Here is an 18518-nt window from a genome sequence, read left to right as displayed (position 1 = left end):
AACGTCGTCTCCTTATTCTTCTCCTATGTCCGCAGGGGCGGATGAAGAATTTACGGGGCCCAGGATATTATCATTATCATTAAAATTTACGGGAATTTCTCGCACCAGGTGCCAAGAGTCGACGATTTCGACTTTTCCGAGTTGCGCTACGGGAATTCCTCGCACCAGGTGTCAAGGGTCGACGAATTCGACTTTCACGAGTTGCGCTACAGGAATTTTTCGCAGTAGGTGCAAAGGGTCGACGAATTCGACTTCCCCGAATTGCGTTACGGGAATTCCTCGCACCAGAGCTCAAGGGTCGACGAATTCAACTTTTGCGAGTTGCGCTACGTGCATTTCTTGCACCAGGTGCCAAGGATCAATGAATTCGACTTCCCCAAGTTGTACTACGAAAATTTCGCAAACATGAAAAAGAGAGAGAGAGAGAGATATGACATATTTTGATATAAAATCTAAAATTTCTTAAAATATTTAGTTATCGATAATCTTACCGTAATATTTTTATGCGCAGAATAATAAAACGAATAAATACGTGTAAAAAAACCCATTATTATTTTGAAGAAAAAATGTGTAATTTACAATGTACTTTTTTTAACAATTATGCGTTTTCTTTATACCACTTCTCATTATTCTAACCATAAAAGTATTACGGTAAAATTATCCATAACTTAATATTTTCAGAGATATTTTAATTTAAATTTTATATTAAATATTAAATATGTCAGATTAAGATATAAAATAACTCGAAGAGTATTAAAAAGAACTTCTGCAAAGTATGAAAAAGAAAATTATATCCTTTATCTTGTTAATATTTTATTAACAAATAAACTGCCACGTAATAGAATTTTATTAGTATTAATGAACGAAGAACACATCGACATCGACATTGATCCAGTCGCAAAACTTATAATGTAAAATAATTTAGTTAATAATAAAATAATTTAGTTATGTTATTAAGTTAATATAAATGTTACATTCGAAATGTAGAAAATAATTAAAAAATAATTTAAATTTTGTCATATAATTAATTTTGTACATTTCTGTACATTTTTATATTAACTTAATTACATATTAACTAAACTATTTTACATTATAACACGTCTTGTGTTTTATATAGCATTTCAGTCATGTGAAACAGATGTTTTATTTGTAATATTAGAAAATAACTAATTACATAAGTCTTGCGTTTGATATCACAGTTACGTTATGTGAAACACAATAAATGTCCTTTTGAATGTTCTAACTTAATTATTTTATGTTCATATGTTGCTGATTTAATATCATAGTTTATATCATAGTTTATATAAGTGTTACATCCGAAATGTACAACAATAATTAAAAAATAATTTCAATTCTGTTACATAATTAATTTTGTACATTTATATATTAACTTAATCACATATTAACTAAAATATTTCACATTATAACACAAGTATTGTGTTTCATATCACACTTATGTTCTGTGAAACAGATGTTTTATTGGTAATATTAAAAAATAACTAATAACATAAGTATTGCGTTTGATATCACAATTACGCTAGGTGAAACATAATAAGTGTCATTTCGAATGTTCTAACTAAATTATTTTATGTTTAACATGTCTTTGATATCATATCATAGTTTTTTTTGCATATTTTATAAAAATTTTAACATAACCGTGATATGAAGCAAAGATATTTCATATCAGCTATCCATAACTTCATATCAATGGGGCAGTTAAATCGAAGACATGTTACAACTAAAAATAGTTTAGTTTGAATATTTGAAATAAAACATCTGTTTCATAGAATGTAAGTGTGATTTAAAACAAAATTACTTGTGTTAGAATGTAAAATAATTTAGTTAATATATAACTGACTTAATATAAATGTTACATTCAAAAAGTGCAAAAATAATTGTAAAATAATTTTAATTCTGTCACATAATTAATTTTGTACATTTATAAAAAAGTAGGTGATATAGCACAAAAATTCATAAATGATAAGGTCTAGCCAAGTTCCAAAAAAGACACTCCAATATGTTTATATTTTAATAATTATCTAAATTTTTAATATATTACCAACATGAAAAGTAACTGATATATTATTCAAGGTGAAAATTCAAAATAAACATATATAAAATATATATAAAATGTATAAATAAAACTGATCAAAATTTGATTTTAAAAAATATAATTAAAATAACAAAATATTTATTAAAAAATACAAAAAAATTTGGCGCTGCTAACGGGCTTCGCCCCTCCCCTTTAATCGCCTCCCCCCCCACCCCCAGCGCAACCCTTCGCAACATTCTCCTTCATCCTCTTCAAGGGGCCTCTCCGCCCCTCCAACCCTCTTTACACCTTAAAGTATTATGAAACAATGAAAATGAGTAATAATGTAATAATTAGAATGATTAATTGACATCATGTAATTAATTGACATTATGTAAGTTAACATGTTGTTCGGTGTGGCAGCGCCAAGTTTTTTGTATTTTTTAAAAAATATTTTGTTATTTTAATTAAATTTTTTTAAATCAAATTTTGATCAGTTTTATTTATACATTTTATATATATTTTATATATGTTTATTTTGAATTTGCACCTTGAATAATATATCAGTTACTTTTCATGTTGGTAATATATTAAAAATTTAGATAATTATTAAAATATAAACATATTGGAGTGTCTTTTTTGGAACTTGGCCAGACCTTATCATTTATAAATTTTTGTGCTATTATTCTTTCTGGAAGTTTGTGGCTTACTGAATTGATTAACATTTTGACTGTAACATTGCTCATATCCGTTGATATGTGAGTTTCTACAGGGCCTGTGGCTCTACTAAATTATTTATAATAACATTAATAAAGCAGCAATAAATATTACTAAAATAATTACTAAAATAATACATATAATTTATGAAAAACAGAATTTTTTTTTTTCTGATAACAAATATTACAGTGAACATAGTTTTTCTTATAATACTTATGATTACATGACAACTATGTTTATTGTATATTACATATTAAATGACTAGAACAATAAAAAATTTTATTAGTACTCCTCAATTAATATTAAATTTTAATTTTATTGAGAGTTATTCGCTTGCATGCAAAATTATCATGTTACTATTTTAGAAACATTTTAATACTGATATTTTTTTAAATATTGGAACAAATATTCTTAACGCATTCGAAATGGTTGATAATTCTTACAACATAAGGCAGTGCTCGGAATTACTTCAGCTTTTCAGCCGATTCTCGTGGCACACACCTTCTTTGCTCTTCTTACCGCGCGTGCCGCAGCTACTATGACCAGCGCCACCGAGCGTTACGAGCGGTGTTATCCGATTAATGTTAGGTTCTTCTTCCTTGATCATTAAAAATTAAAAAAATTTATTTAAAATATTTTTTTTATTTTTAAATTTATTATGTGGAAATATTTCAATAGATTTCCACGTCATCCATGAGATACTATTGCTATTAAGAAAAAAAATATTTTTAATACATTTTTTAACATTAATCGGATAGCGCCGCTCCTAACGCTCGGGGACGCTGGCCCAAGCGGTTGCGGCGCGCGTGGTAAGAAGAGCAAAGGAGGCGTGTGCCGCGAGAATCGGCTGAAAAGCTGAAGCAATTCCGAGCACTGACATAAGGGATGCAATATGTGTATGTAGAAACAAAAAATTACAAAACACATTGAAAAGCGTTTATTATATGTATATACGGGTGCTTTATTTTAATTGCCCCAAGCAGATATTTCGGAAACTAAGAGAGATACAAAAAAATATTTCATACAAAAGTTATAAGGTTTCGAGGAAGAAAGGAGATGACAATGGCGGATTTTGTATAGAGGGCACTGTCAAGGTCAGGTAAAGGTAACCTTAACTTTCTTAAATGGGAATCCTAATTTTTTATTGCATATTTTTATAGCTTATTTCAAGAGCTTTCCAAAACACTATAATTAAGTACTTTTTCGTTCAGGACTTTCCGAGTTATGAGACATGAATTTTACAGTATTCGACATAAAATACAAAATATCTTGTAAAACATTCAGTTTTCGAGAATCTTACCTTAATACTTTTGTGCACAGAATAATGAGATGAATCAATTGGTGTAAAGAAAGCACAAGTTGATTTAAAAAGAATATGCAGCTTTATGTTGTAAATTACATATTTTTTCTTAAATGCAACTAAGCTACAAAAATATGCAATAAAAAATAAGCTACAAGAATATGCAATAAAAAATTAGGGTTCTCATTTAAGAAGATTAAGGTCACTTTTACCCAAGATCTGTAGAGAGAAGGTTACCTCAGTAAAACCGGTTGAGGGCAAGGGACGATGAAAGGGGGAGCTAGAAACAGCTTGATGGCGAGGAGCGATGAAGGAAGGGGGAGCTAGAAACAGCTTGATTGCGAGGGGCGATGAAGGAAGGGGAGAGCATGATGATCTCATCGACAAACAGTAGCTGTCTAACAATAGCTTCTGTTCGCCGATGAGATCATCATTGCCCCTCTTGCTGCTCGCCCTTCTCTGCATTTGCCCCTCTTGCCGCTCGTCCCTCTTTGCGCATGAGGTAACCTTCTCTCTATAGATCTTGACTTTTACCCGACCTTGGCAGCGCCCTCTATACAAAATCCGCCATTGTCACCTTCTTTTCCCCTCCAAACTCTACAACTTTTGTATGAAACATTTTTTCGTATCTCTTTTAGTTTCCGAAATATCCGCCTGGAGCAATTAAAATGAAACACCCTGTATATAAGAAATAATGTACATATGTCGCACATTTGCTGCAACAATAATATAATTTAAAATGCCATTTTTGAATAACAGGTATAAGAAGGTATAGAAAGAACGGTTCTTGCTTGTACTGTTTACTGCTAGAACGATATTATGTTACTTTTGTCCCACACTACAATATGTTATTATACCAATATGATATTTCAAAATGATGTTTTTTATCAAATTATATGACGATTGGAAACATTTCATCTCGTTTTCCGGAAAATCATGATTTTTTTATTATGTCATTGTTGCAGCAAATGAGCAGTGTGCAGTAAGTAAAATTATCAAACATGTACTTGTGTGTACATGAATACACTAATTGGTATAAATATTTGTGACATAATGACATGTAAATAGTACGCCATTCGTTTCTAATACGTTTTTTTCTTTTTAGAAAATATTCTTGTGATAAATGTAGACGTGTCAGTTACATTGATGATAACAAATTGACTTTGCATTACAATCTACGATGTGATAATTCAATTATTTCAAATAGTAAATCAACACTTCTTTTAAGTTATATAGGTTCACATTCATTAACAGAATTGATAAAACTCGTTTTCTTTACGGTGCTAAATTAATTATACATACTATCTACACATACTTATGTGCATTATAGATTTTGTAATTGTAATTTTTTACTTACTCTTAACACTTTTAATACAATAATATGTTTAACTATCTTATTTAGCTATTTGCAGTTAATTATTTTTTTATGAAGTTATAATGTATATTACAATCTCGTGTGTACATCAAAAGTGTTAGCTTATCTTGAAAAGCTTTCAGTTGTGCGTTGTTAACAAATACATTGTTCTGCTCAAAATGCGATTGAACGCAAATTTACAAGCTGTAACAAAATGCAAAGTATTATCAAATTGGAAAAAAATTGGCTTATTTTTGGTTTTGTTCATTTAATTATAAAAGTCATATAACAAAAATAGTAAAAGAATTTTTGATTAATGAAATATAAGTATGTACACTGTCATAATATTCGGTAAATTCACATTAAGAAGGTAAAAAAATTGCATAATAAATAATGGATATGTATAAAGTAAACAGTATAAAATTTATAAAATGATCTAAATTTGCAATATATATTTAGTAAATTTCTGTTATTTATCATGTAATTTTTACATCTACTTTTGAAAATTTATCGATTCTTTTATCCAGTATGGAACGCTATATTTAATTATGGTATTACCTTATAATGACTGCATAATTGGGCATCAATCATACTATTACTTATAATTGTGCATCTCAATGATATTTCTGTTTTTTCTTATAATTGTACGTTTCATAAACATGCGGATTAGTTCTCTGCGAAAAGTTTGTCCTGTTGCACAGTAGAGAATAAAATTTATACTGTAATGTGCAATGTCCAATGAGGCGAATATTATGTACATAACTGACGCAATAACATGTTCATGTATCTGGAAAAATTGTTATTGTTATTTTTGTTATATACAGGGTGTCTGGCAATAATCGCCCCACCGGTCATATACAGGTAGAGGAGATCAAATCGAGTAGAAAAGTCCTTTACCATTTTTTGATTTTTGTAATATGTACTAAGTAATTAACGAAAAAAGATTGGTGAATCCGTGCAAGTAAAGCGCGCGCAGCGAGAAGGACATCCCACTGCTATGCGATCACTAGGCGCGCGATAAAGCGTTGGGAGGAGCGCTCTACAAATGACAATGGCAACATACGAGCGGCGCGTAACGCTAGATCCTTGTGTCCTAGTGATCGCGTAGCAGTGGGACGTCCTTCTCACCGCGCGCGCTTTACTCGCGCGGATTCGCCGATCTTTTTTCGTTAATTACTCAGTACTTATTATAAAAATTAAAAAATGGTAAAGGACTTTTCTACTCGATTTGACCTCCTCTACCTGTATATGACCGGTGGGGCGATTATTGCCAGACATCCTGTATAACTGTTAATAATAACGTGTCGTATTTTAAGGCAGTTATTTTTTTACGTAGATGTCTAATATAAACAAATTATTATATAATTTCATTTATAATGTAAAAATTAAACAGCATAAATTATTTTTAAAAATTCAAATTTTTAGAAAAAAATTAATTAATATTTTTTGTCATATACAGAATGCATTTATAGAATAAATAAACTATACATTATGGTCGGTGTTATTTTAATATAAATTATTGATACGTACGTAACTAGAAATGTAAAAAAAGTAATATGTAGGTAATCTCAAGATTACAAATATGCTCGTAACGAGAATAAGCATTTTTGTGATCTTATGCTGAAGCATTTTATCACTAGAAATCTGAGTTCTCTCATTAGACGAATCGGACGCTGTAATCAAGGTTTTGCGAACACGATTTTGCTGGTAAATGTGGTATCCTATCAAAGTATTGCAGATTACTATCACGAGAGCTGGTAGAATAAATATTATAGTAGAATCTATAATGTTTCTTGTCTGTGTAACTCCTTTCTGAATGTCACATTTTTTATATTTGTACACATCATACGTATTTATTTTTTTTTTATTTAATATTTCATACAGCGTGGTCCCAGAAATAGAAAGAGTATGTAGAATGCTGCGCAAAATCGCTAGTCCCATCAGCATGACCACTACAATTTTTGCTCGTTTGGCAGTGCACCAGGATTTACGTAGAAACGGATACTTTGTCACTATAAATCTTTCGATGGTAAAAGTGACTATAAGCCACACACTCAAGAACTCGGAAATAAACTTCAGAAAGTCCATGAAGATAAATAACCAATACAAATTATTTTCTTCAGGATTTATATGTATTACAATGAGCCATTTAATGAGTAATATCATTGAATAGACGATGTCGCTTATTAATAGCACGCCCAAGTAAATGTTGGACGAGAAAGAACGCATCCTTTTCCGGAAGAGCACAATGGCGGACAAACAGTTTCCAAAGAGACCCAGAATAATTAAAATCGGCAGACCGTACTTTGTGAAAATTGAAAAGGTCTCCAAAACATCTACAGTTTTATCTTCTAACCGAGAAAAGAAATCATTTTCTTCATTCGCTTCAGAATGTCTGCCTACAATATCTTTGTTACATATATCTTTGAATTTTTCAATTCTACTTCTGTTCACAAGTGAATGAAGTAGATGTATACTGTTGATATCATAAATAAAATATTCGTCCATATTTCGCAAAGTTTCGTCAATATCTCGTTCGTTGTTACAAACACGCAAACGTAGTTCGTGTTCAAATTTGCTGGAATAATCTTTGCCGAGAATATTTTTTGAAAATATCCTTGCATATAATTATGGATTGTTTGCAACAGTTGCTTTCGAGATGAAAAGCAAAAAGCGGTATAAACAATTGCATCACGCGTCTGAAAAGCGTTATAACGTTATTATACATATATATTATTGATATCTTGCATATAAATTTTATTTATTGATATATTTATTGAAATAATATTTTTTAAATAAAAAGAATAAAATATGCAAAATATACAAAATACACATACGGAATTTTAAACATTTAAACAGTAAAATGTCTTATGCACTATCTCACTTACCAGAGAGTCGTTAAAAATTCTGAAGCCTACGAATACGGGAGTTACAAACTCTCAGCAATTCCCCGATTTCAATCGTTCAACTGCTAAACACTAACGACTGCAAAAGACTGAATGTCGAGACTACTGATTTGGATGACGATATTATTTCTTCCTGCTCGTTTGTGGCTTACGAAAATGATTAATATTTTGATTATAAGGTTGCTCATATCCGTTGACATGTAAATTCCTGCAGGAGACTGTTACTCTACTGAAGTATTTATAATGTGATGTTAAGTGAAATTATAATATTAATATAATGATACTGTTAGTTGATGTTTACTAAGTATTTTGTAAATACTTTATCTATTCTAAAACTACTCCTCTTCTCAATTCATAAAGTATACATATCAGTTGGAATAGAATCAGGAGACGCGGTAGTGTCTCCGGCCAAGTTCAAAAAACGACACTACTAAGTCAAGAAAAGAATCTCTGGCAAAGTTCAGAAAATGACACTACTAAGTCTCTTATCCTGCGCGCACAAAGTCGACTTTTCGGGGGTTTGTAGCAACTAAAATATAAAAAATTTTATAAAAACACATAGTATATCCTTAAAGGCGGCATCGTCACGACTAATTTGAGCCAAAAAAAAATTAAAATTGGTCCGGCCGTTCCGGAGATACAAGCGGTCAAAAAGTGATGTTGGTAATGCAAAAATTAAGAAACGTCGTCTCCTTATTCTTCTCCTATGTCCGCAGGGGCGGATGAAGAATTTACGGGGCCCAGGATATTATCATTATCATTAAAATTTACGGGAATTTCTCGCACCAGGTGCCAAGAGTCGACGATTTCGACTTCTCCGAGTTGCGCTACGGGAATTCCTCGCACCAGGTGTCAAGAGTCGACGAATTCGACTTTCACGAGTTGCGCTACAGGAATTTTTCGCAGTAGGTGCAAAGGGTCGACGAATTCGACTTCCCCGAATTGCGTTACAGGAATTCCTCGCACCAGATCTCAAGGGTCGACGAATTCAACTTTTGCGAGTTGCGCTACGTGCATTTCTTGCACCAGGTGTCAAGGTTCGACGAATTCGACTTTTGCGAGTTGCGCTACGAGAATTTTTTGCACCTGGTGCCAAGGGTCGTCGAATTCAATTTCCCCGAGTTGCGCTACGAAAATTCCTCACACCACGTGTCACGGGTCGACGAATTTGACTTTCGTGAGTTGCGCTACAGGAATTTTTTGCACTAGGTGCAAAGGGTCGACGAATTCGACTTCCCCGAGTTCCGCTACGGGAATTCCTCGCACCAGGTGTCAAGAGTTGACGAATTCAACTTTCGCGAGTTGCGCTACGGGAATTTTTCGCACCAGGTGCCAAGGGTCGACGAATTCGATTTTCGGGAGTTGCGCTACGGGAATTCCTCGCATCAGGTCCCAAGAGTTGACGAACTTGAGTATCCCGAGTTGCGCTACGTGCATTTCTTGCACCAGGTGCCAGGGGTCAATGAATTCGACTTCCCCAAGTTGCACTACAAAAATTTCGCAAACATGAAAAACAGAGAGAGAGATATGACATATTTTGATATAAAATCTAAAATTTCTTAAAATATTTAGTTATCAATAATCTTACCGTAATATTTTTATGCGCAGAATAATAAAACGAATCAATACGTGTAAAAAAAACCCATTGTTATTTTGAAGAAAAAGTATGTAATTTACAATGTACTTTTTTTAACAATTATGCGTTTTCTTTATACCACTTGATTCTTATTATTCTAATCATAAAAGTATTACGGTAAGATTATCCATAACTTAATATTTTCAGAGATATTTTAATTTAAATTTTATATCGAAATATGTCAGATTAAGATATAAAATAACTCGAACAGTATTAAAAAAAACTTCTGAATAGTATGAAAAAGAAAATTATATCCTTTAATCTTGTTAATATTTTATTAACAAATAAACTGCCATGTAATAGAATTTTATTAGTATTAATGAACGAAGAACATTTCATCGACGTCGACATTGATCCAGTCGCAAAACTTATAATGTAAAATAATTTAGTTAATATGTTATTAAGTTAATATAAATGTTACATTCAAAATGTAGAAAAATAATTTAAAAATAATTTAAATTTTGTCACATAATTAATTTTGTACATTTCTGTACATTTTTATGTTAACTTAATTACATATTAACTAAATTATTTTACATTATAACACGTCTTGTGTTTTATATAGCATTTAAGTCATGTGAAACAGATGTTTTATTAGTAATATTAGAAAATAACTAATTACATAAGTCTTGCGTTTGATATCACAGTTACGTTATGTGAAACATAATAAGTGTCATTTCGAATATTTTAACTATATTATTTTATGTTTAACATGTCTTTAATTTGATATCATTGTTTTTTTTCGCATATTTTGTAAAAATTTTAACAAAACCGTGATATGAAGCCAAAGATATTTCATATTAGCTATCCATGGCTTTATATCAATAGGGCAGTCAAACCGAAGACATGTTACAACAAAAAATAGTTTAGTTTGAATATTCGCAATAAAACATTTGTTTCACAAAATGTAAGTGTAATACAAAATACTTGTGTTAAAATGTAAGATAATTTAGTTAATATACAACTGACTTAATATAAATGTTACATCCGAAATGTGCAAAACTTATTGAAAAATAATCTCAATTCTGTCATATAATTAATTTTGTACATTTATAAAAAAGTAGGTGATATAGAGCACAAAAATTCATAAATGATAAGATCTGGCCAAGTTCCAAAAAAGACATTCCAATATGTTTATATTTTAATAATTATCTAAATTTTTAATATATCACCAACATGAAAAGTAACTGATATGTTATTCAAGATGCAAATTAAAAAAAACATACATAAAATATTCATAAAATGTATCAATAAAACTGATCAAAATTTGATTTAAAAAAAATTTAATTAAAATAACAAAATATTTATTTAAAAATACAAAAAAACTTGGCGCTGCCAACGGGCTTCACCCCCCCCCCCTAGCGCCATTTCTCCCTTTCCCCCCCTAGCGCCATTTCTCCCTTCTCCCCCCCCCCGTCAAGAGGCTCCACCAGCCCTCCACCCCTTTACACATCTTTACACCTATAATATTATGAAACAACGAAAATGAGTAATAATGTAATAATAGCATGATTAATTGACATCATGTAATTAATTGACATTATGTAAGTTAACATGTTGTTCGGTGTGGCAGCGCCAAGTGTTTTTGTATTTCTTAATAAATATTTTGTTATTTTAATTAAATTTTTTTTAAATCAAATTTTGATCAGTTTTATTTATACATTTTATGAATATTTTATGTATGTTTATTTTGAATTTGCACCTTGAATAACATATCAGTTACTTTTCATGTTGGTGATATATTAAAAATTTAGATAATTATTAAAATATAAACATATTGGAATGTCTTTTTTGGAACTTGGCCAGATCTTATCATTGATGAATTTTTGTGCTTAATATTATATGAATACTCCAAGAAATTTTTAAGAATTCCAATTATGGTGCATGTAACTTATTGAATCATTCTTATAGTATTCTTCTATAAATTCCTCAAGAATTATTATTTAGGAAAGAAGAAAACTTGAAGAATACTTTGCAAATTCACTGTGCTATCTGGGCCATCATTAACCCAGTAATATAAGCCGTAATATTTTTCTAATGTTACAACAAATATTACTATCAAAATTTTTCTAAAATACAATAACACGATAACTTTGCATACAAGTGTCTGAATCTTAACAAAACTAAAAATATAATATTAATAAAACAGTACAAAATAAAATATTTTACTGTTCAAATTATTCATACGTAACCCAGCGAGAAATGACTTCTTAATTGACGTCAAATCGATGTCTAATTGACGTCGAAATCATTGATATTACATCGTATTAATGTCGATTCGATAACAAATCGACGAGTCATTTCTCGCTGGGTAATATATAGGACCTTGAATAAGTTCTCGCTGTTTTTTTTGTTAAAAAAAAACATTAATTTAAAATATAAGGCTTACAATAACTTTACTCAAAGTATTGTCCATCATTAGAGACCACTTTCTCCCATCTTTCTGGCAGTAATTGAATCCCCCGTCGAAAAAACGATTCATCTTTTGACGCAATCCATGAATCGACCCATTTTTCGGTTTCTTCGAAAGAATGGAAGCGCTGCTCGCTCAAACCATGCGCCATCGACCGAAACAAGTGGTAATCCGAGGGGGCTATGTCCGGTGAATACGGCGGGTGAGGTAGAACTTCCCATTGAAGCGTTTCCAGGTAAGTTTTGACTGATTTTGCCACATGTGGCCGAGCATTGTCATGTAACAAAATGACTTTGTCGTGTCTCTGCCCGTATAGTGGCCGCTTTTCTTTTAGAGCTCGACTCAAACGCATCATCTGAAGTCGATAGCGAGCTCCCGTGATAGTTTTATTAGGTTTAAGCAGCTCATAATAAATTACGCCCTGCTGATCCCACCAAATGCAGAGCAGAAGTTTCGAACCATGGATATTCGGCTTTGCCGACGATGTTGATGCATGGCCGGGCTTACCCCACAATTTTCTACGCTTAGGATTATCGTAGTGTATCCACTTTTCATTTCCAGTGATGATACGGTGCAGAAAACCTTTTCTTTTATGCCGTTGAAGCAGCAATTCACACATGAGAAAACGTCGTTCAACGTCTCTCGGCTTCAACTCATACGGCACCCAATGTCCTTGCTTTTGGATCATTCCTAACGCTTTTAAACGTTTTGAAACTGTTGACGCATCTACTTGCAATGTTTTCCCGAGCTCTACTAGCGTCTGACATGGATCTAGATCAAGCAATGCCTCCAATTCTTCGTCTTCAAACTTTGTCGGTGCTCCAGAACGTTCTTTATCTTCAAGGTCAAAGTCATTATTTTTTAAAGCGCCTAAACCAGTCTCTGCATGTCGTATTCGACAGAGCATTGTCACCATATGTTTCAACAAGAATTCTGTGTGCTTCAGCTGCAGATTTCTTTTGAATAAAGCAGTGCAATAAAATTCCCCGCAAAAACACTTTATTTGGTACAAAAGTAGACATTTTCGCAATAGGTAATTAAACACGTGGTTGACACTGTGGTAAACTGTATCTACTAGAATTTGAGGTTACATATAGTACTACTTAGCTGATGCGTTTCCGTACGAAATTCCATGCACAGAGTGCCGCTACGCCATCTTTTAAGAAACAGCGAGAACTTATTCAAGGATCTAATACAATAACTAGAATTACCATAATCATAATTATTATGCTAATAAAAAACTATATTCAATATAATATCTTACATAAAAATAATAAAAAATAATGTTTTTAATAAATTTCATGTATTATTTTAGTAATATTTACTGCTTCTTTTAATGATATTATTAATATTTTTGTAGAGCAACAGGTTTCTGCGGAAATTCATTTGTCTACGGATATGGACAACATTAAAGTCAAAATGTTAATAATTTGGTACGGCACAAATTATCAGAAAAAAATAAATGTCCTCTAGGTCAGTCATGTTATTATAAATACTACAGAAGAACAACAGGCTCCAGCAGAAATTCACATGTTAACGGATATGAGCAACCTTACAATCAAAATATTAATCGTTTTGGAAAACCACAAACTTTCAGGAAGATATATTATCGTCATCCAAGTCAGTAGTCTCGACATTCAGTCTTTTGCAATCGTTAGTGTTCAGCAGTTGAACGATTAAAATTGGGGAATTGTTGAAAGTTTATAATCTTCGTATTCGTTGACTTCAAAATATTAACGACTCTCAGGTAAGTGAGATAGTGCGTAAGACATTTTATTTTAAATGTTTAAATTGCTGTATATTTTATATATTTTATTGTTTTTATATTTAAAAAAAATTATTTTAATAAATATACCGATAAATAAAATTTATATGCAAGATATCAATGAATAATATATGTATATAATAACGTCCCTAGTGAAAAATATTCTCAAAATTTTTCTAAAAAATTTTCAGATTTTTTACAAAAATTTTATAACTTTGTCAAAAAATTTTAAGATTTTTTATATGAATTGACACACTTTTCAGAAAAGTTCAGAAAAGAAATGAAAATATATGAAAATATATAAATAAATTCATTATTTCTCATATTTTCCAAATCTGTATATATTAAAGCCCGTGTCCACGTTGCAAGAAATTGGTTCGAGTTCTTGGCCCAAAATGGTTGGATTGCTTCAAGAAATGTGTAACCAATCAACTTACTGTTTTTCCATAAGAACTTCAATTTAATTGGCTATATATTTCTCGGACCAAGAACTTGGACCAATTTCTTGCATCGTGGACACAGGCCTTTAGAAATATCAAATATTTTTACAAGTTGAAAAATATACAATTTATCAGCTTTTATTTTTCTACCTTATCTTTGAATGCATTTCATTTAGCAATGTAAAAACGTGTCATTCTATATTTATTTTCTAGTAGATATCGAACATAGAATGTCACGTTAACATACATGTTAATACATGTTTTATTCTGTGTTTGACATCCAATGAAAAAGATAGAATAGAAATATATATTTGCGTTAATTTGTACCGTTAAATGAAATATACTCAAAGGCAGGGCAAAATATGGAAGCTGATAAATCGTAAATTTTTTTTAGAAATATTCCGTTAAATAGAATACAGAAAAATGTACCTCATTACAACACATACTCGCATACATATACATTTAAAAATTCTATAAAAAATATATAATAATTACAAATATTGAATTTATTACATTTCGTACATAATAAATATAAAAACCGCTTATGAAATATAAATTGTAATTATAACATATTATTGGCAAAAATAATTTTCATAACAATTATTATTATAACGCTTGCAGCTATACAGCTATCGAACATTATTACATCAGATTCCGTAATCTTAAAAATCCCGGCTAATAATTTTTTTTTTTTTTTTAAATAATTTTCTAAAAAATGTTTCAAAAATATGAATAAATAAGAAATTTTTTTTCAGAATTTTTTACAAAATAAAATTATAAAAAATTCTTAAAATTTTCTAGGAAATTATGAGATGTTTTTTCACTAGGGGTTATAACGCTTTTCAGACGCGTGACGCAATTTGATTATCGCTTTTTGCTCTTTATCTCATAAGCAACTGTTGCGAACAATCCATAATCATATGCAAGGATGCTTTATCAAAATAATTACGGCAAAGATTATTTTAACATATCTAAACACGAACTACGATTGCGTGTTTGTAACAACGAAAGAGATCTTGACGAAAGTTTACGTAGAATGGCCGAATATTTTATTCACGTTTTTATCGTCAGAAGGCAACGAGAGATCATAATGAATCATTCACTTGTAAATATAAGCAGAATTAAGAAATTCCAAGATTTATGTAACAAAGATATTGTAGGCAGACATTTTCCCATCACTCACGTCATAAATAAATTTTATTTTGTTTTTGAGCTGTACCATGTAATTGTAGATAATTTGGACATTACAAATATCAGAAAGTACTGTCTGCCGATTTTTATTATTCTCGGTCTTTTAGGAAACAGTTTGTCCGCTATTGTGCTCTTTCGTAAAAAAATGCGTTCTTTCTCGTTCAACATCTACTTGAGCGTGTTAGCAATGAGCGACATCATCTATTCGATGCTATCACTCATTAATTGGCTCCAAATAATGGATATAAAACCAATAAAAAATTATATGTATTGCCTAATTTTTTTCTTGCACTTTCTGCTCTACTTTTCCGAGTTTTTGAGTGTGTGGCTTATAGTAGCCTTTACCATCGAGAGATTCATAGTGACAAAGTATCCGCTTCTACGTCGATTCTGGTGCACTGTCAAACGCGCAAAAATTGTGGTAATCACGCTGATGGGACTAGCGATTTTACGCAGCATTTTATATATTTTTTATCTGTATAGGACCATGCACTATAAAATGTTTAAAAGAAACGGCAATATCTATGATGTGTACAAATATGAAACATTTAACAGACAGTATGGATCTATATTGACAACGCGCATTATAGATTCTATTATAATATTTATCTTACCTGCTGTCGTGATAGTAATCTGCAATACTCTGATAGGATACCACATTTACCAGCAAAATCGTGTTCGCAAAACCTTGATTACAGCGTCCGATTCTTCTAATGAGAGAATTCAGATTTCTAATGATAAAATGCTTCTCCATAGAATCACAAAAATGCTTATTCTTGTTTCGAGCATATTTCTAGTTATAAAATTTTCTGCGTATTATATTCTTTACATTTCTAGTTACGTACGTATCATTAATTCATATTAAAATAATACCGAACATAATATATAGTTTAATTACTCCATAAATGCATTCTGCATTTGTATTGTATGTAATGCATGTAATGAATATGAGAAAAAATATTAATTAATTTTTCTCTTAAAATTTAAATTTTTTAAACTAATTTATACTGTTTAATTTTTACATTATGAATAAAACTGTATAATAATTTATTATATTAGGTATCTACATAAGAAAATGAATACCGTAAAATACGACACGTTATTATCAATAGTTATATATAATAAAAATAATAATAATTTTTCCAGTTATCTAAATATGTCAAGGCATCATTTGTGAAAACAATATTCGACTTATTAGACACAGCATATTACAGTACAAATTTTGTTCTGTACTGCACAACTGGAAAAACTTTTCGCAGAGAACTAATCCGCATGTTTACGAAACGTACAAATAAAAAAAAAACAAAAATATCATGGGGATGTACAATTAGAAGTAACAGTATGATTGATGCCCAATTATGCAGTCATAATAAGGTAATACCATAATTAATAACGGCGTTCTATACTGTAAAAAAATCGATAAATTTACAAAACTGGATGTAAAAATTACATAATAAATAAATTTAGTAAATATATATTGCAAATTTACATAATTTTATAAATTTTATACTATTTACTTAATATATTATTTGTCATGTAATTTTTACATCTTTATTTGTAAATTTACCGAATTTGTTGACAATGTGCATATTTATATTACATTATATTACATTAATCAAAAATTTTTTTACCATTTTTGTTATATGACTTTTATAATTAAATGTATAAAAGCAAAAATTTATCAATTTCTTGTCAATTTGAGAATACTTTGCATTTTGTTACAGCTTGCAAGTTTACGTCCAATCACGCTTCAAACAAAACAATGTATTTGTTAACAACACACAACTGAAAGTGTCTCACGAGAAGCGAACACTCCTGATGTACACGAGAGATTATAATATACATTTAACTTTATGAAAATATAATTAATTAAATAGCTAAGTAAGATAGTTAACATGCAGATATATGCAGGTAGTATGTACATTATTTTGGCGTATCATAAAAAAATGGACTGTTTTATCAATTCTCTTAATGAATGTGAGCTTATAAAACTTACAAAAAGTGTAAGTTGATTTACTATTTAAAATAGGAAAATTATCACATCATAGATTTTAATGCAAAGACAATTTGTTACCATCAAAGTTACATAAATGACATTTACTCATTACAAGAGTATTTTCTAAAAAGAAAAGAACGTATTAGAAACGAATGGCGTACTATTTACATGTCTATATATCACAAATATTTATACCAATTAGAGCAGCGCTCGGAATTAGTTGCACATTTCGGGCCGATGCAAGGGACGACGCCTCCTGTTCCCCCACTACCGCCCGGCCGCTGGCGGTCGAGCCGCCGATAGCTCTGGCGCAGGAGCGTTTTATATAAGAAATAGGCTCGGTTGTTGAGGCACCTCTCAAAAAATAGTAATATTTTCTTTGCTACATAAATAATGTTTATTTTCATTAATAATTAAATATATATATATATTATATATTAATGAAAATAAACATTATTTATGTAATAAAGAAAATGTTACGATTTCCTGAGAGATGCCTAAACAATCCAGCCTATTTCTAATATAAAACGCTCCTGAACCAGAGCTATCGGCGGCTCGGCCGCCAGCGGCCGGGCGGTAGTGGGGGGACAGGAGGCGTCGTCTCCAGAATCGGTCCGAAATGTGCAACTAATTCCGAGCGCTGAATTAGAGTATTCATGTACAAGTATATTTGCCCAGATAGCACAATGATATTCTGAGGATGTTCTCAGAATATCAAACCATGTTTTTCAGATATACTGAGAACATTCGTAGGATATCTAAGGTATT

At 30.9% G+C, this 18518-nt stretch overlaps 1 protein-coding gene and 1 long non-coding RNA gene across 2 annotated transcripts; one reads left to right on the top strand and one right to left on the bottom strand.

Annotated features, from left to right (window-relative positions):
* Positions 1-4388: 4388 nt before the first annotated feature.
* LOC136998842 (uncharacterized) lies at positions 4389-8883 on the bottom strand. The gene is made up of 4 exons (XR_010889378.1): positions 8292-8883; positions 6934-8102; positions 5962-6190; positions 4389-5607 (listed from the first exon to the last, which is right to left on the bottom strand). It is a non-coding gene; the product is annotated as an uncharacterized lncRNA (long non-coding RNA).
* Positions 8884-9015: 132 nt separating this feature from the next.
* Positions 9016-18518, top strand: LOC136998684 (uncharacterized). Its single transcript, XM_067351766.1, has 4 exons — positions 9016-9098; positions 9219-9818; positions 15491-17128; positions 17479-18518. Exons 1-3 carry the CDS (start codon positions 9016-9018, stop codon positions 16617-16619), a joined length of 1812 nt encoding a protein of 603 aa, XP_067207867.1. The 3' UTR covers positions 16620-17128; positions 17479-18518.

This window comes from Linepithema humile, chromosome 3 (genome assembly GCF_040581485.1).
Source record: "Linepithema humile isolate Giens D197 chromosome 3, Lhum_UNIL_v1.0, whole genome shotgun sequence".
In the NCBI taxonomy this organism is placed as follows: Eukaryota; Metazoa; Arthropoda; class Insecta; order Hymenoptera; family Formicidae; genus Linepithema; species Linepithema humile.
The sequence above is the reverse complement of the archived record's forward strand: the minus strand, read 5'-3'. Positions and strand labels throughout refer to the sequence as shown.

Coding starts and splice junctions, on each gene's coding strand:
- LOC136998684 (XM_067351766.1), top strand. CDS start 9,016: ATGTCCGCAGGGGCGGATGAAGAATTTACGGGGCCCAGGATATTATCA. Junction 9,099..9,218: donor ACGGGAATTTCTCGCACCAG/GTGCCAAGAGTC, acceptor TTTTCGCAGTAG/GTGCAAAGGGTCGACGAATT. Junction 9,819..15,490: donor ACAAAAATTTCGCAAACATG/AAAAACAGAGAG, acceptor ATCATATGCAAG/GATGCTTTATCAAAATAATT.